Here is a 19,941-nt window from a genome sequence, read left to right as displayed (position 1 = left end):
ATTATATGTATTATATGAAAAACAAGTTTAATTTGACGGTCTGTCGTAAAAATATTTTATTGGCACTAAGATTTTGTGATAAAATGTTTGTATTTCTACGTTTTTATATTTTCCTGTACATACAGCTTCTTGGTAAGTCAGAATACTGAAAATAGTTTCAGAATTGTTTTTCTAGATGTACTTAAGGAGTGCTTGTTAAGTATATACCTGCAGTTCCTATAATATTAATAGATTATTATTCTGTTTCTGTCACATTGTGGTTTTTCTTTTAAGCCTTTATTTTATTGTTATTACACTTTTGTTTGTTGGGAACTTCACATGTTTTCCGACGATTGTGAACCCTTTTTGACGCACAGGTTTTATCACGATGTTGTCCTTCACCAAAATGCTCATGGTAAACTTTAAATTAAATTTCGCACATAAATGCCGAGAAACTTAGAGGTGCGAGTCCATATTCGAACCCACTGTCTCTGCTTGAGGCGATACTTCAAACTCACGTCAAACCATTGGGCTACCACGGCTATTTAGTTTTTAACCTCAACCCAGAACTCTAATTTACAACATTCATCATATGCGAAATTCGATATTCCTCATCGCACATTCCACCAAGAAAAGCCATTTAATTTGCTTCTTTCTGCAGTCACATTAAATATAAATGCTGCAGACAACAATGGCGGTCGCCCAGTTATGGATACTGGTATAGAGGATAAACAACATGAATATGAAAATGCTTGTGAAAGCGTCTGCGATGATTTACCGAGTGATGACGTGGAGCCTGTTTGCATGATGTTCAGTAGATATAAGAAGGGATATCAGTACTTTGTTAACGAATGCCATGCGAGGAGAGCTATTTGTAAGACGAACTTGAGTGAGTTTATAATTCTATTTTTTTTTCTATTAGGTTAAAATTAGTCGATATAGACAAATATGTAGCTTTTTTTGTCTATCTGTTAATAATGCAAATTGTGAATTTAAGTTTTATTATGGAAAATGAAGATATTTTTTTGGATTAAAATGGCATGTAATTGTTTTTTAAACAAACTTTTCGGACTCTTTGGAGGGCCCCAAATCTGCTAATTTTAAATCTTCTCAGTTATGTATCGATAGTGTCAATGGCTGGATTTTTAAATCAAATCAAATGAAAATTAATTTATTTTAGACAGATACAGTCCAAAGTCTTATAATAGTTACACAATTATGTATGGATTCCCATCAGGCTACCAATATTAAAAACAAAAAAATACATAAAAAAGTCCTCAAATAGAAGGCGAATGCAGTATAATGCAACGAAGCATGATCGTTACAACGCGAAGAATGTCATTCAAACTGCCACATGTACGGCTTAGCAATGAAGCAGCTCTCTTTCAAAGAATAGCATAGCAACAGCAAAATAGAATAATAGCAATAATAGTGTTTTGTATGTTTGATATTCTGCTGAAGTTAAAAGTAGTGGCTTATCAGTGGTTAACTAACCATCGAGCTGTAACTGTTCAGCTGCCATTTATTTTTTTTGGTATTCTGCTCCTCAATTGCGAATTGATGGCATGTCGATGATGTAGTCTATGTAACTTGAGGCTTAAAATGATTGAACGAGATGAAACTGAAGTTACGTTTAGTAATTTCCATGGTAGTTTTACGGCCGTTCCCAATATTCTATCTATCGCCTATTTAGGCATACTAAAGATAGAAAAATCTATCTATCTCTGGTTTAAATGTCTCAACAACCTATCGGGGAATAAGGAGTCTTACCCACCCATACTATCTATCGATGGGAGGATCTATCCCTTGCAAGGGATAGATTTTTGTATGAAAACGGAACTTTAAGCGTCCCTATATCGGTTTGACAGCTGTCTATCAGTAACTTAGCCTGTTTAAAGATACCAGGTTTGTGTATTGTCCAAATTTCAGGGATAAACGTTTGGATAAGCACTGTTTACGTTTATAAAATATACATGGAATTTTTATCGTTTTTAAATTATGTCTTATTCAAGTGAAAGCGATTTAGAACTATTAATGGAATTATCCGACTGGGATGGTGATCATGAGGCCGAAACTCAAAGGACATACAAATGTCGTATTGATCATATGAACGAATTAAGTAACTACGAATTTACTTATAGATTTCGCCTCAATAAAACTGCTGTGAGCAATTTAATTACAGAAATATATCCAGATTTAACAGTAACCTCAAAAAGGTGAGTTAATAATGATAAAATAAAATGTACTCAAAAGTAAAAATAGCACAATGTTATAAGTCTTAATCTTGGGATCTCTTAACCACGGGATATCTCCACTGCATGAACTCCTATTAGCACTCCGGTTTTATGCATTGGGCAGAATGCTAGTATCTGTTGCTGGCTTCGTAGGAGTATCAAAATCTTCAGCTGGGCGTATTGTAGCAGACGTGTCGTCTGCCATAGTCAGACTATATTCAAAATATATTTATATTCACAACAATACTCAGCAAGATTTTTATAATATTGGCTTTTTCCCAAGAGTTCTGGGTGCAATTGATGGTACACATATTCTGATATAATCACCAAGTAAGTACCTAAAAAAAGGTGTGTAATAATTTTATTGTTATTTCTGTCACTCTGACTATAGTACTTTCTAATTATTTCATTGTTGTAATTTCTAGATTCTATGCAATTTCAGAAAAGGATATTTTTTAAATAATGTACAAGGTGTGTGTGAGATGCACACTTAAGATTTATGAATGTGATTACTCGTTGGCCTGGATCCACCCATGACGCCACGATCTTTAATAATTCAACACTGAAGGGTAGATATTACTTACTTCTTGCCATTGCGCTATACAAGAACAATAGTGCAACAATTACCTAGTATGAATGATTCTTAACAAATTATATCAACATTTATTTATTATATATATTTATTCATATCTTATTTTAGCTGAATGTGAAAGTGGATTGTATGAGAATCGTTGGTTAATTGGAGACAGTGCTTATCCTTGTAAGCCTTATTTATTAACATCTTTGCTACATCCCACCTCGCAAAGTCAGCAACATTACAATGAAGCCCATGTACGGATACGGAATACTATTGAAAGGTACCGTAATTGTTTATAAATTATAACTTAATCACTTCTTCTCTGTAACTGTAATATTCTCAAGTATGTGCTGATTTTCTATTATCTGTGAAGCAAGATGTTTATTTATTGTTGCAGATGTTTGGGGTTTGGAAAAGGAGATTCCCCGTGATATCTCTGAAAATAAGGCTATCATTACCTAACACCCAATCCGTTATAATAGCCACTGCTATACTTCATAATTTTTGTAGACAAATGAACATTGAAGATGTAGAGCCAGAAATTGATGTACCAAGATATGAAACTGTTCCAATGTTAGTGAATGAGCCCAGCGACTATAGTATTGTTGAGAGAGAAGACTTAATTAATAATTACTTTAGCATGTTTGTTGTTTAGTTCAATTTATAAAATAGCCCTAGTTTGTTCTTATTGCACAAATATTATGACTTACTACCGTTTAAATTGTTTCAGGGTACAGTGAATTACTTTTATCAGTGGAGTTATTGTAAAAAGATAGTAGTTACTTAATAAATATTTATTTTTATGAAAAACAATTTTTACTTAGTTAACTTAAACCTACCTAAAAATAGTTTAGTGAAAAATTAAAAGATCTAGTTAAGACTTACAACCAATACAATAAAAAGGATGTACATAACTTAATAATTACTCTTTACATGTATCTAATTCTAACTTTAATTTTCTATTCATTAGTTCTGAATTTTCTAATTCTAATTGCATTTTTCTTCTTTTCTCATTATAATTGTCTGTGATTGCCTGGTTCCGAGCAATCCTAGCCTTTATGTCATCCTCTTGTAACTTTCGTTTCCGTTTAGCTGTAATAAAAACCATGTTACATAAAAATAGGTTTTATTGCACTATTCTGCTTACCAACTAGCAACAGAAAACAATACAATAAACAAGTCATTACAAATAAATAGTCATAATAAGTGCCTCCGTGGCCGAACTGTTACCATGCCGGACTGCCATGCAGAGGTCCCAGGTTCGATTCCCGGGCCGGGAGAAATAATTGTGTGGCCTACATTTTAAACGACTTCTTGAATACATACAGACACTGTTGTTATGAGGTGTGTTAATAAAAATGTTGTGTATAGATTTATCATACAGTGAGATTTTAAATTAATGTGATTGAATATATACAAACACTGTTGTTATGATGTGTGTTAAAAAACAATTTTGTGTATAGATTTATTATACACAGTGAGATTTTAAATAAATGTGATTGAATACATACAAACACTGTTGTTGTGAGTAGATGTGCTTAAAATTTTTTTTTTGTGAATCTCTCTTCTTGTTTTGGTGTGCTTATTAGGTGTAATTGTTTATCGATACTACGATCGATGCCACTGCCACCTTCACCCTCATCACCGTTATTAATTAAGATGACTCCACCCAAGTCAAGGTCTGTAACCACTGGCTCCTCTGCATCTCCACCAAAAAGCACACTATAGCCCTCACACGTAGCGCCAAGATTTGACGCCACTCTGTCGAGTGCATCATCTGGTGGGATGTAGTCTGGCTTACCACCACCAGTCTGCAAACAGTTTTTAAATTAGCAAATCTTTACTAGCCACTTATTCACTAATAGTTTAATAGCTGAATTTTATATATTAACATTATTATAATATCTGAATTTACCTTATTACGGTTTAATCTTATTCACGCAGATCTTTTACGAGCTGCCTTTTTTAAATTCTCCCACTTCAGCTTAAGTTGCTCCATCCTCTGTGGGCAAGTAACGGAACAACAACGAAACGGAGGCATTGAAGATATCGGAATTTTTAACCAGGCTATTTCTTTTAGTTGTTGTTCGTGGCATTAGTCGCTTTGCTCGTTATAATTTTGTTATCATGTGCAAGGTCAATAACCGCTCACGCGATTCATGCATCTCTGGAAGCATACCACACCTAGAGGTGCCGGTGATGATTTTATACCGATTTATCGGATATCAAAGTTATAACAGGTAAAAGAACTAATACTAATTGATATTCCGTTAACTACTCTAGCAAACCATAAAGTTTTTAATGTCTGGGTCTGTCATTTAAAAAAATAAACAACTTCAAAAATACGTCACGACAATCGTGTGTGTTATTGTTTGGGCTGGTGATGTCGGTGTTTATTTATTGAAAACATACCGTAAGTTGCGTTTTTTAAGTTTACCCTGAATTTAAATGTTTATAAACTATACTTTAAAGAGTAATATCATGGTAAACGTTAGAACCACTCAAACGGAATATTGTCATATTTACCCAAGTACACCAAACATTTCATTAATGCTTTTTAAGTGCAGGATTTGCGGTGTATTACTGCATTTTAAATGAGATGTTTTTGTTGTAGTACGGAGGGTATTTATTTAGCAATTCAGAATAATAATTTTTATTTTCAAAAACTTGTATTTAAACTGAATCCTTTTCTAATTTGCGAAACCAAATAGCCACCATTTTGCGGTAGGATGAGCGCATCGCGTGAGCGGATAAGCAGTGCCACTTCTTCTTTTGCTAATGGTGTTCCCTTTGGCTGAAAACAGAACAAGAATTTAATAATCTACAATGTATGCAATCATGTAAAACGTGGGAAACCAGGCTTGACTATTGTAGCTGCGCCAGTCTAGATTCACATGCAATAATTAACCATAGAATAAGATTATAATATAAGTAGTATATAGTACTTACAGTGTTCATGTTTCAATCACAAGTTACAAAAATTCACGAGTGTACATATAAATAACTTGAAGAAAACAAAAAGCGCAGTTGTGAGCTATCAAATGACTGCGACAGACGCACGCGTGCCTACGTATCGTTCTTTGAAATATACATGATTTCAACGGGGATATAAATTTAAAAAAAAAGAACTACTTTTTTACATACCTAGATTACAATTAGCAAAAATATACTATTCTGGTTTTAATTTCGTTACAGTTCATATTTTTGTAAAGAACTTTCGCGAAAAAAGACAATTTACGGCAATATTGTTTTTACTGGCGTTTGAAGTAACGAAACGCAGGAGAGGGCCGGATAGTGAACGGATAGATAGATAGCCGTTACCTAGGTTTGTGGGACGTAATTGAAAGATAGATAGAAACATACTGCTTATCTTCGATACCAATCTATCGCTGCTGAAGATAGGTTATTGGGAACGGCCGTTAGTAGGGCAACATCGATCGTTAGTAAGTGAAGAATTCCCCCCATGATAAGCCGAAAAGCGCTATCTCAATCGGAGTAAGTGTTGAGAAAATCGACTTCTTGTAAATTGTTAAGATCATTGAAGATGTTAAAACTTATTAATTATAATATGTATAATATTTTAAATTAAGTAACAAATTTACAATTAAGTAATCTTTATTGTTACAGTTTACAATTAAGTAATCTTTATTGTTACTTTAAGCACTTTATTTAACATTTTCAGACATAATAACTCAGTCTTTTCTTTTGCAGTTCTCCACATGGTGCATCCCCGTCGTTGTAAAAGAATTAACAAATTTTTTATGCCAGTGTTTTGAAGTTGAATGAAATTTGAAAATGATAAATTAAATCTTTTTGAGAGAGTATTGTTGATTTATTTTGTGAAAACGCTTTGTGAAATATTAATAGGTTTGGATTGCTCGCGTGTTACAAAGTATATAATTTGAAAAGATATTGGGTGCGTAATCAGACACTTTATTTCTAATAACAATTTCGTAGGACTATGTTACTAACATCATAAACAACATTTTTTGTTCCATGACTTTTAATATTCATCGGATTTTACTTTCGTGCAAAAATGATAATATTTAAATAGCTCACTCTAAACTTAAGCTTTAACTGTCTAAGAAATATTTGTATGGCGCACATTTATTATGTGCGGTAACAAAAGACAGCACTAGCGTCAATACAAATCCGATTCAAAACGCAGAAGCCAGTGTGGAGGTTCTTTCGACGCTTGCATATCTTAGTATCAAATAATAATCTAAATTGTGTCAGATATTAGAACAAAAATTTATAGTTTCTAGCCGGGGCTAGAGCTGTAAAGGTATCAAACTGGGTGACGAAATATCATAGATTTCTCATAGATGACGCTACGACTAAAAAGTCGTTGAGAAACCAAATACAAAGATACGACGCAAGCACATAAAAAATTCGCGAGGTCCGCGGGTTCGTTCCATGGCTTAGTTGGTATAGCATTTGTCACGGCATGCTAGAAGACGTCGGTTCGAATCCGGCCTTTCTTATTCTCTTTTAAATCTTTGTTATTAATAATTATAAGTTTATTTTTGGTAAATTTATTATGTTTTGTAAAGTGTCATGGAACAATGGAACTTGTTGTTTACGATGTTAGTAATACAGTTTTGCCAGGTTATTAATGTTTTTCAAATAACCATATGTATTTGATCTTTGACTTAATCACGTATAAATCATATTTTAATTACCTCGACGTTTCGGACGTATTTCAATGTCCATGATTTCGAAGGGACGGAAGAGGTGGGTGTCAGCATATTCAAGCCGTGCGAGTTTTTCTTATTACCCGCACTTGATCTTCATTATTTATTTGTGTACTAGGTAACCATGTGTATGTGTTATAATCTCTATTGTTTACTATGCGAGGCGAACATGTCACGCTAGTGGTTGGTGAAATACACACCTTCCACATTTATAGTGCAAGCGTAGTTCCTGGATATTCTATAAACTGCTATGTTTTTACTTGTAATGAGCGAGCCAACTTGTCTGTCTGTAGTACCTTCGTAATTATAGTGCCGTAATTACCGCAGGATTTGTCCCTGATCTTTTTTATTGTCTCATGTAACCTATTCGCATGTAACTAGCTAACAAACAGGGTCGGGTCAAATCAAACTGCCGCTATGGGCATGATCAATGAGGTCAAATTTTTATATTTTATTCGGACTTCACTACTTACTGTTGTTCTACGTATTTACACATTAAAGAAAATTAGAAGAATTGACGCTTACTTAAGCTGTGTAGCCTACAATATGGTAATTAATATAATAAATATGGTAATTACTGCTATTATGAAGTAACATTGATAATAAATATCCTTTTTCTTTCCGTATGCAAATTCTATTTAACTACAATTTCATTTGTTTAGGATGAGTCAATAATAGATGTAAACTGAATGATCGATTTTTCGCCCTTCCGATATTTCCTCTGTGGCTTATGATCTACACTACACCTTATATTATTTTAACGACTGTAAACAAAGTGACCGCCAAATGTTATGTCAATCGTTTCTTTAGAAAATATACCTTGACTGTCATATACAGTATCATGAAAACAGTATTGTTGATTCAAGAATCAACTGTTGTGATAGTGAATGTCTGTTTGTAATTTATGAGTTCCATTAGTGTCTTTAAGCACCACGACATCGAGCAATCGAGTTTAATTTTTAATGAGACTCGTTATATTCTTGGTAAGTAATTTAAGGTATTTTTTTGTCAAACATACTTTGTCAATGAAGTACGGGAAGAAATTTTACTCAGAAAAATTTAACTCTAGTGCCACAGTATATCAAGGAAGTTATGGATCATGAAAGACAATCAGAAGTATACACGAATATCAATTTTAAATTAGCTCTTATTTATTTTAATCAGTCGACTTATGAACAGAATCAAACTTAAACTCAAGTATCTTTATTTCAACGTAAACAAATGAGACTTTAAATTGTCACATTGTTTAAAATGTACTACTTATTAATAATGAGTAAACTTTAGGGGTTGCTCTCTGTAAATAAATATTTGTACATATTTATTTCAAATTGGAAACAATTTGCAAGAGCTTATTGAGTCATCACACAGAAGATGTATACAGTTTCAGTTTTCAACTGTTTGACTATGGTTTTAAGCCTTGTAAATGGCAAATTGTAATATCAATCGGAATCTTTTAATAGAGGCGTATACATTATATCTTATTTGAATTTGCGAAGACCACTGAAAGAACAGCGAGTTTATTTTTATCCCTTGTATTAATATTATGTCTATCCCAGAAGACCATTGTATCTATCATTATTTTTCATAAAAAAAACTGTAGTTTTTTTCCAGATAAACTGTTTGGATATAATTACATTTTAATAAATGTACCTATAGTGTGACGGTAGTGTAATAATGTTGTTTTTTTACACTTCTTTAAAGACAAAGAATCATTGATTAAAGATTTTCGTGATAACATTACAACACTTCTGAAAGTCTTTCTGTATGATCTAATTGTAAATAAATATAAATTTTAGTGGGTAGTGTTTTAATTTCAAATTTTATATTATTATCATCAAACAGTCAGACGATTCACCTCATGGAAGGTGGGTCTGCCGGCTATAGACTTTTGCCATACTCAGAGAATGTCGTTCATGTACCGCATTTTTTTTATAAATGAATATTTTTCATCCTTTCGTTTTCCTTACAGATTACAAAATGGTAAACCTAATAAGGGAAATTAAAGATATGACCAGACCGTCTTTAGAGAAACGTCTTCAAGTAGCAAACAATATAGGATTGCATGCAACTCTACGATATACCTTACTGTGTGCTCGTGTAATGGGATTTCTACCTTTGTCTGGACTAACGAGCTTCAATGGGCGTGATGTCAGGTAATTGAACGGGTACGATTTACTGTGAGAGATCGACTATATAAGAGAAATAATTATCTTGTTATATACAACTGCTCTCTACAACGTTAATTTTTAGGTCATTCTTTCTTTCTTTCTCAATGTGGTATATACAAATATATACAAATATATGAATATTCCTAACAAAAAAGACCATAAAGAGTATTATAATAAGGTGGAATTATAATGAGATCTGTTTTTACTAGTTTTACTTAGCATCATGTAATCATTTATGTCGTTATTAGAAGAGCAGTGAGAATTTCTACACAGAACAAAACAGTTTTTGAAAAAACAAAATACTAAGACAAATCATCGACGATTCATATGTATACAGATAATAAAATGACTAAAGCTTTTGACTGCGTCAACAATGATATACTATTTTATTCATACGTCAAAAGTGGTAATATTCGAGTATTCAAACATTATAATTATACGATATGTTTCTAACATGTACAATTAATAGAACTTGCATTAAAATACTGAAATGGAATATAAGTTTGTTTCGAGTATTCTATGGTGTACCGCAAGGATGCCGCGTGGGACCATTACTTTTATGATACTGTATGCTTGCGGTTATGCAGTTTAATATAATAATTAATGAATAGTAAACATTCATTTATAGAATGAGTTGAGAATCAATTTATAATAAATGTTCAAATATAGAAATGTGAAATTTTACACTACAAAATGTAAATACTACATTTTAAGTATAACTTGAAAGATTGTGGGTCAAATTGGGACATCCTAGTAGGTGTCATCCATCTGGGATAGGAAGTCCCGCTCTTCCGTTATCTTTTAGTTGTATGAAACAAACTCGATTTAATTGAATCATTTTCTAAAGTACAAAACAAATTAAACTAATTTTAAAAGTGAACAATGATGATGCGATATGCTAAGTTTACCCAATATACAAAAAATATTGTAAATCATAAATGTAAATATAAACTAAACTTAAATAAATTATGATAAATGTTGTAAATGACAAATGTATACAAATGCTTATTTAGCAATACTTATCGCCTTAGAATTTATTGTAGGTTCCTCTCAGATGAACATGCCCCGCGAATGAGTAGTAGAGTTTAATGAATATGACGAAGTGTACTTTGCTTCTGTAGAGGAAACAAAGTATATAATAGCATAATATAATAAATGTACATAAAAGCAAAAGTAAGAAATAAGAACCTTATGTTTATTATACTTGAGAGAGTATTGTGTGTGAATACATTAAGTAGAGATTATGTTCTCCGTTTCTTCAAAATTAAGTGTCAACAGCCAATTTGTCAACGCATTTTATACAATTGTACAAGTTCTTAAAAGGTAATTTTTTTTTGGTTAACAGTATTAAACAAATGTGCCGATTTTACTATAAATTGCCTTTTGGCGAATTCAGATTTGGAAAGTGGTGTTGAGGTACTAAAATGTTTTTTCGTCTACGAGACATAAGCAGAGGGTTATAAGGTAGGCACTTGTGTGGCTTTAGTACTGCAAAACGGATGTATAGTTTTCACTCATTGAGAGGTGACCATTACACTGGTAAAGTTCGTTAGTAGGGAATCTGTATGGTTTGAATAAACCTTGAAAAAAAAAGACGAGCACTTTTACTATCATAGTTTTATTGTAGATGCGCCTGGAAAAGTCCTTATTCAATATACTACGGTCTCAGTATATTTGGTCAGACACTAACATTCATCTTAAGCTTTGTCTGGCTACTCGAAAAAGGACTATCTTTGAGAACTGTTTGTAAGTATCTTAGATTTTTTAGTTTTTCCAGTATTATAATAACTGTTATTAGTATTATTATAATTAAACGGGTTTTTACCACGTCCTTCTAACAAAATTAAATTAAGAGCCGCGTTGATTGATTGACAAAAATATGACACAATACAACAATTACAGAAAATAAAAGGAAAAAACATAAAATAGTAATTGTAACAATAACGAAACAAATGTAATGATAAGTCAAAGGTAAGGAGAAAAATATTGATAAGTTAAAATTTTTTTATTATTTTATTAAATTACTTTATTCTTCAAGTTTATGAAACATTTTAGACATTGAAATTTACCCTAAACATGGGTACTAAAATACAAAACATAAATAATTATAGGATTTTCATTTTTAAACAAATGAAGTGTAATGTGATCCCTAGTAGACACTGTGTGACAATATCTTGCACAAGCATTCTAAGCACAGTAATTCAGGTGAAATAAAACTACGGAATTGCACAACAAAGATCTCGAAACAACGCTAATGACTTGGCCGTATTGTATATAACGATTTCACGGCCCACAATTATTTTATTGAGTAGTACGGTATTTCGACAAAGTTGTATATGTCATGTTCAGTACCTAGTCTATGAAAAGTCATAATGAGGGTCGACGGCTAACTGTGTCAAAATATCTATCTTCTTATAAAAATGTAAGCGATAAAAACCCGTTAAAGAATATCAATAATCGTTACAATCGAAGTCTTAAAATTGTCTTATTTTCATAACAAATTTTTACTGTATATAAACGTCACAAATTTCTATATGTGCTTGTTGCTGATCTTTGTATCTAGGTATAAACGGCTTTCTTGTAGTAGCGCTACCTACATATTTTCCTACCAACCTGATAGTCATGCATACCTTAGTGCAATGGGGATTAGTTATAAAATAAAACTGCATAATTAATTAATACAAACAAATCAGCTATTAATATGTACAAAACTATTGCCTGTACCTAGTAAGAAAGATTATGTAGAAAATGTTTGGAGTACTTAGACACCTATTCATTTCGAAATTAAAACCTTGATTTACATTACAGCTACAAGCGTATTCTATTCCTCAAGTTTTCTCTCTTGTATGATTCTGGCTCACATAGCAAAATGTTGGCCACACTTTTTAACTAATGTGGAAGATATGGAAACAAAACTGCCGCCATTCACTAGAAACGTATCCAAAATGAGTAATGTCACTGTCACCTGCATTTTTCTCTTGGCTGTAGGTAAATACTTTTACATCTTGTTTTTCATAAAATAATTCAACATATTCAATTTAATTTCTTCCTCACATCTATGCCTTATTTTTATTAATTGTATTATCATTACTAATCCATTGTCACTGTTGATCATAGGACTCCCTATGATCCCTCCCTGTCACTTTGTACAGAAAATGAAATGTCGGTAGAAAATTGACAATTACAACATACCAACTGAAACTTATGGATCAATAATATTTTACGCATAGTGTTATCATATTTTCGAGGCAAAAGACGTTGCTAATTGCGGACTTGCCCTTCTGGATGGTATAACTATTTATAATTAAGAGTAGTAAAGTTTGTGTGCACTCTCAGTACGCCTTGATAGGCATACCCTACAAGTATACTTGGTTAAGAACTTGTATTGGTTGATAATAACGGCAAAGCAATATATTTTCAGTTGAGCATTTGTTGTCAAAGATGTACTCCTATACCATGACAAACGCTTGCGTCAACTGTTCCATAGACGAGACTTACTTTTCTGAGAATTTGCAGTGGGTCTTCGATCGCACTCGTTATACTTTGTGGAAAGGATTGTTGGTGGAGGTCAGTACTTTTACATTGTTATTATTAACAAAATTATCTGTTGACGTTCGTATCTTACTGCTGGATATATCATCTCTCATTAAAGATTTGATACAACCGCTAGCTACACTTGGCACCGAAGGTCATAGCAAAGCTGCAGTCTAAATACTCAACTAGGTGACAGCTCCGATGTTTTTGTTTTACGCCCGTCACCCTGAGACAAGACAAATGACAAGTCCCATGTACCTGTAATTTCAACAACACTTTCACTCTTTCCCAAAGAGCTCTACTGCTACTAGAAATGTTTATTCATGGCTAACTACATTTGCCTTAATAAATTCATTCATCGTACCATCGTACATCGTACGTACCATCGTAAGATGGTGACAGACAATTCAATTGCTTGCTCATTATCTTAATTTTCGAATTTTGTTTGATAATGTACAAACACGGGAATAAATTTACGGCTACGTCAGTACTCGTTGCGGGAAGGAAGCTATTTAATAGCAAATTTTCGTTTTCGAATTCATATCCGGCGAAGGGAAAGGACCTTTGATAACGTAGCTGTTGGTTAATACCTGTAGTTTTACCTAGGTGTTCTACGCATTAATTAATAACACTGTTGGTATAGAAACCACCGCGACCAAAAAGGAATCAAGTCTTTTACAGCATTCAGGGAATAAATTTTTTAAACTTATGCCTCGGAAGTGAATATTAATTTACGGTTAGGTTTGGGATAAATTTGATTTATTATAGTGTCGTGCCAGAAGTGCAACTTGAAACTTCTGTTGAAAGCTTTTTAACGGGTACCTTTGCATCGTTTATATCCCTAGGGAAACTTCACCAAGGTTTCATAACTCAGTGTCGCTGTTGTGCGTTCTCACTCCAGTAACTTTAACTTTATAATGAACTTGAGTAAATGTAAATGGTACATCAAATAATTCATTTATGGTCTCTTGATTTTATTTCAGACGATCAATATACAATCAACCTTTTTGTGGACATACAACGATTTGTTAATTATGATACTGGGCATCTATTTATCCGAACATTTTGTTGAGCATACCCGACTACTAAAACAGGCTCTCCAAGAAGTAAGACGATTATAATTATTCTTAGACTGTAATAAGTTCACTGAAGGCCTTACAGTTACTTGCTTTAAAAAAAACTGAGAGATAAACCAAAAACTACATGTATTTAGACTTTCATCAAGTGAATTTTTTGGGGCAAAAATTATTTTACATTTGTAATTTAGAATCCTCATTTATTATCTCAAATTACATTTTGAGAATTAAGTTTAAGACACATAATTTTGATTTAGAATTTAGAGTCCGTGTTAAAGACTTTTTGTTGAGCATTATTAAAATAGCCTTCAAATATGTTAAATCTTCACGCGTATCTTTTGTGGGTAGACAGAAACCAAAAGCTGCACTTGCTATGGTTCTGACAAACCTCCTTGCCACCTCCACTCATACGTCAATAAAAGAAACGAAAGGGGTATATCAGGACCATAGCTAGTGGAAATCTGTACCCTGTACTTCATTAAAGTTATAGCAAAGCTTGTAAATTTTAATTTGAGATTTGTATCTGTTTACGCCTTACTGCCATTGTTTTGTGAATTTATGTGTCATATCTTTATCTATCATTGTATCTGTTAATATTTTAACCAGCAATGGATAACATATCTTTATAAATCTAATTTATTATTTTTTTCAGCAAAATTTTTCAGTTGAAGAGTTTCGCGTGCAACATTTAAGAATTGTGCATCTCGTGAGGCAGTTTAATAAGCTATTTGGTATCTACATTCTTCTTTCTTTTGGATTTAATCTATATTGGATTTGTATGCAACTATTTTACAGTTTGGAGTAAGTTGATTATCGAATATGACACTTAATTTACATTTTGCTGCATATTACAAATTGCAACATTACAAAATGCATTGTACAATATATTATGATAAGATAAGAGTAAGAGCTGGTCCATTATAGGAAACCACATAGAAAAATTCACTCCTTTTTTTAATCTGGGAAGTGGTAGAAAAGAAGAATTTTTTCAATAGACTTATAAAAACACACATGACACATAAATATATATAAATATCTATCTATCTTTATACAAATATATATGTGTCAATCCGTTGGTAACCTTGATACTATGATTATGTCATATTTTTCTATCCTGAAGATCGACATTAAGATTGAGCGTGTCATAAGATCGTAAGCCTAAATGAAACTTGGTTATTTGTATTTTTAGCACACTTCGCAGGCTGGAATATGCTATCTATTTCACTTTCTCATTATCGTTTTTGGTAGCCAGAATTTTGATGGTATGGCTTCTGTCTGCAAACGTGCATTCCAAATCCAATGGATCTATACTACTTTTGTATGAAATACCGACACACAGATTTGACGTAGAGGTTAGTATTCAATATTTTAATAATCACATAATTCAGTTGAATCGTATTATTAATTTTGTGCTAGTATTTTATGTGTATTTGTCAGTGAATTTTCAATCCGTTAAGTGGGTGATATGCTTGAATATAGCCACATCTCACCGACCGATGATGATGTTTTGCTTTTGTTTATGTTACATGATATAAATATTGATGTGAAAGTTTCAGTAAACATGGTTCAAATATATAGGGAATCGCATCACATTTGTTAACATGTGATCGGCTTCAGCCTGTCAGAAAAAGTTACGTGACTAATAAGAGCGAAAAAGAACGTCGTGCGTTTCGGTCTTCGGAAACACGCAGTGTAATTTTCGTTCTTACTAGATGCGCATGAGGCTTGTTCTAACCGGCTTATTGCGATTTGATATCTATAGTCCGTTTTGTATACTGCCAATATAAAAGTCATAAATAAATTAATTTAAAAGTACTTTATAACATTATCCTCATTTTCTTCTTTAATTTTGTTCAGGTACAGAGGTTCATCGATCAAATAAACAACATAAAAATTGGACTTAGTGGTTTAGATTTCTTCTTCGTCACAAGAAACATGATTTTAACCGTACGTTGAACATTTTTTGTTACTATGTAGAAACTCAATTTTATCCATGTTAAGAGATGCAAATATAAAACTTATCATAATGATTCTGTAATGTTTTGTAAAGAAGAAGTGGTAGTCTAGTGGGAAAACGGCTGCTCCTCAATCGCGAGTTCGATGGTTCAAATCCCTGTAGCGGCATGTACCTATGACTTTAAGTTCTAAGTTAGTAAGAAAAACATTGGGCCAGCATTTAAACTAAATCTTCTCCTTAAGAGTCTATACAACCTGCAATGGCTTTGGCTGATTTCGCATAACAGTGAAAGTGTTGAATCAATTATTTTAGAAAAGATATACATAAAAATTGAGGGTACACACTGATTAGTGTATGGTGTAAAAACACGATTCCTAAAAATTTCCGCGATAGAAAAAAACACAAACTTACCTCGAACTTTTACAAGAAAACCGCTGTATTCAATAGGTACTTTACATATACCAATGATTATTTTTTAATTGAAATGAATTAAATAGAACAGTTTTAATTTCGTTTGTAAAAAAACAAATTCTGAAATAAAGCCAGTGTCCTGCCGCTCGATCCAAGCAAAATGAACCGTATTAGTACGGCAAAAATTTTAATTCGAGTTGAAGTAGTATCGAGTCTTAAGTTAACGATGATGGTGACAGAATAAGAATATAGTTCTCTATATTTTTAGTTTAACATAATTTAATTAAATGTAACTAAGGAAAGCATCCCTATTATGATATCAGCCCGTTCATGGACAGTATTTACATCGGACATAAGGAGCATCAGTGGCAACGATAACGTGGTGGCTGACGCTCTGTCAAGAGTCGAGCTATCAAGCCCCAACAAGTTCCAGCCTTCGACACCCGAAAGAACCAGTGTTTCATTTCGCCTACCTGCAGCTACACATAAAGCTTCTAAAACTAGTATCTCAGAAACCCCAATTACACATCGTGTTTCTGCAGCGCCCTACCTGAGGGTCAAGACGATTTAAGGACTTCCACACTGACTTACGACCAACAGCTGATCCCGTCAACATATATAAAAGAAAAAATGGCCATGGCAGTGTGTCATATCAAATTAGTACTAAAAATATATGTGTTTTAGAGAAAAAAATTGCTTAGAACTTTCTTTAAAAGTTCAATGGCACCAACGCGTAGTTGTACCACTTCGTACAAGCACATCAGTGTCCACCGTACTGTATTAATGTAAAGTAACAAAATATGTGCGTGTTAATCAATGAATTTCAATTTTTAAGTTTATTGACTGTCACGACGTTTGACTACTGTGATATTCAAATACTTTTGTGAAATTACTCCATTACTTTGTTATAATTATTAATATAAAGATCGAACACTTTGAAAAAATATCCTTCCGGCTATAAATTCCGGATATAAATATCTATCCGGCTGGATTCGAACCAATATCTTCCAGTAAACCGTGTCAGGGGGTCTACTCTCGTCTTCCGTTCGACATTCATCCGAGAAAATTACTGTGGACCAAATTAACACACTTAACAGACAATGTCAAGTATGAACCTTTGCGTCATGCATCTTTGGTCGAGTATTACTTATTTAACAGTAATTGCTTCAAGTGGAAGTTGGACGGAGAGTACAGGGCCCATCGAGTAACCAGAAATAGAGACGAAATGTCATTTAATTTGTTTGAAAACTATTCCACTAAATCATTATGATGACAACTGCGCTCCGGTTGGTCATCCCGAATTAGAAACAATTGACGGGTGTCGTCAAATACAAATCGATCAGTTTAACTTGAGCTTTGCTAATATTTAATGACCGATGAAATGTGATTCCGTTTGTTTTGTAATTAGATGTTTTGCTGTTTCTCCCACACCCCCAAATGGAACAGCCCACAATTGGTGGAGATATTGTCTTTATTACAACAAATACAGAATGTTTGTGGAATATACGGAGACGTACACACAGGTCAGTTGTTGGCGCTAACTAACTAACTATTTCAGCTTTCTAATTTGTGATTTCAGCGCAAAACATAGTTGATATTTAAAAGTGATAAAAGGCCAATTGGCCTGATGAGTTGCCAGGGATGGATGGCGATGACAGGGCCTGACACTGCCAACTAAGCCACGGAATGAACTAGCGGACCTTACAAATTTTTTTGTGCTTGTTGCAGATCTTTGTTTTTAGTTTTTACCGACTTTTTTGTCGTAGTTTCTCTATAATTCGCACTGTAAAGCCCGTAGTTGATTGTTTTGAGATTCCTATAACAAAACAAGACGCCCTGTACTATCATATTTGATTTTACGGTAAGCTCCGTTACTGTTCATGAGCGGGTTAAAGAAAAAGACCACATAATTTATTATTATTTGTTTCAATTCACATATTTTTCTACATATACGTAACATTTTAAAAACTTCTTTTTAATTTTCAGCTCTTTGGCACCATCGTCACCTATGAATTAGTTTTGCTACAATATAACAGATAGATTCAAATTAAAACACTGAAAAAGCTGTACAAAGACGTTTTATTTCACTCTTACATTGCGTAAATTATTCAAATCAAGTACTACTTGCGTTTGAGCAATGAAAAGCTCTGAATTTTTTATTTGAATTAAGGTAAAAAGGTTCTCCATTTGTGGTTGATGGATTTTTTAACATGTATTTTCAGAGAATCTACGTGTCTGGTAGCAAAACGCGGAAAATGAATTCAAAGACATGACAAATTGGGACGCACATTTCGATCCCTTGATGGATCACGTAAAAGAAGTGAATTGTGAGGGAGAGAAATAAATGAAGGACGCATTTAAAAACATTCTTTTCTGCCCACATAACACGCTTGCCAAATCTGATATTATGTTACAACCGACTTTAAAAAAGGAGGAGGTACCCAATTCAACTGTTTTTTTTTTTGTGTGTATGTCACACGATTATCCCGATGTTTGTGAACAAATTTCGTTGATTCTTTTTTTAATAATTATTAATACAAAGATCGAGGACTTAGAAAAAATTCCTTCAATCCGACCGGATTCGAACGGACGTCTCCTAGCAAAACCGTGCCAGACGCTATGCCAACTGAGCACTGGAATGAACCAGCGGATCTCACGCATTTTTGTATGTGCTTGTTTTTTTTTTTATCTGTAAGTAATCTTTGGTTTTCAACGACTTTTCAGCCGTAGCGTTTTTTTTTTTTGTTAAAAGTACCTCGGTAGTGGTCCCATTTAAATTAGAAGAAAATATTCTCTAATAATGTCGGGAAATTTAAACCCCATATACCGGAGGTTCCACATACATTATATGGCACGATATTTGGTTTAATTAGAAATAAATTTGACAATGTCTTAAATCGAAAACATTAACTTTACTTAGAGAGACTAAATTCAATAAAACTTGGCATAGATATAATACCACAAACTATTGAGATCCGTTTTTTTTATTGGTATGGCACAAATACAAGCGCTCAAATATTAAAATTACGCATATTGCTCGAGTTACTAAAATATTAGTTAAGTGATGGTGTTCCTTAAAAGGGGGTTTGTCGTATTTACTACGTAATTTCCTGGCTTAACTAACTATTTACATTTTGACGACTTCCGTGAAGAGTGGCTTGCACATTTGCTTCATGGTACAGCCATCTCGTCGCCTGTCCATAACGGTTTTAGGTTATTGGGAACTGGAAAGACGTAGTTTTCTGGCGTCGGGAAGTGAGCGTGCCTTACAGCTCCGCCACCAATGAGGAGATTTGGTAGTGGACTCAGAG

At 33.2% G+C, this 19,941-nt stretch overlaps 2 protein-coding genes across 2 annotated transcripts; both read left to right on the top strand.

Annotated features, from left to right (window-relative positions):
* Positions 1-2,593: 2,593 nt before the first annotated feature.
* Positions 2,594-3,537, top strand: LOC113233133 (putative nuclease HARBI1). The gene is made up of 3 exons (XM_026468133.1): positions 2,594-2,782; positions 2,914-3,070; positions 3,188-3,537. Exons 1-3 carry the CDS (start codon positions 2,713-2,715, stop codon positions 3,219-3,221), a joined length of 261 nt encoding a protein of 86 aa, XP_026323918.1. The 5' UTR covers positions 2,594-2,712; the 3' UTR covers positions 3,222-3,537.
* A 5,922-nt stretch (positions 3,538-9,459) lies between these two features.
* LOC113232732 (gustatory receptor for sugar taste 64f-like) lies at positions 9,460-18,670 on the top strand. Its single transcript, XM_026467510.1, has 9 exons — positions 9,460-9,637; positions 11,280-11,398; positions 12,461-12,640; positions 13,074-13,219; positions 14,170-14,292; positions 14,915-15,063; positions 15,452-15,614; positions 16,120-16,209; positions 18,617-18,670. Exons 1-9 carry the CDS (start codon positions 9,462-9,464, stop codon positions 18,668-18,670), a joined length of 1,200 nt encoding a protein of 399 aa, XP_026323295.1. The 5' UTR covers positions 9,460-9,461.
* The last annotated feature ends 1,271 nt before the right edge of the window (positions 18,671-19,941 follow it).

The sequence above is a fragment of the Hyposmocoma kahamanoa genome, unplaced genomic scaffold, assembly GCF_003589595.1.
Source record: "Hyposmocoma kahamanoa isolate Upper Pololo Valley unplaced genomic scaffold, ASM358959v1 78, whole genome shotgun sequence".
In the NCBI taxonomy this organism is placed as follows: domain Eukaryota; kingdom Metazoa; phylum Arthropoda; class Insecta; order Lepidoptera; family Cosmopterigidae; genus Hyposmocoma; species Hyposmocoma kahamanoa.
The sequence above is the reverse complement of the archived record's forward strand: the minus strand, read 5'-3'. Positions and strand labels throughout refer to the sequence as shown.

Coding starts and splice junctions, on each gene's coding strand:
- LOC113233133 (XM_026468133.1), top strand. CDS start 2,713: ATGAATGTGATTACTCGTTGGCCTGGATCCACCCATGACGCCACGATC. Junction 2,783..2,913: donor TAATAATTCAACACTGAAGG/GTAGATATTACT, acceptor ATCTTATTTTAG/CTGAATGTGAAAGTGGATTG. Junction 3,071..3,187: donor ATACGGAATACTATTGAAAG/GTACCGTAATTG, acceptor TTATTGTTGCAG/ATGTTTGGGGTTTGGAAAAG.
- LOC113232732 (XM_026467510.1), top strand. CDS start 9,462: ATGGTAAACCTAATAAGGGAAATTAAAGATATGACCAGACCGTCTTTA. Junction 11,399..12,460: donor ACTATCTTTGAGAACTGTTT/GTAAGTATCTTA, acceptor TTTACATTACAG/CTACAAGCGTATTCTATTCC. Junction 15,615..16,119: donor CACACAGATTTGACGTAGAG/GTTAGTATTCAA, acceptor AATTTTGTTCAG/GTACAGAGGTTCATCGATCA.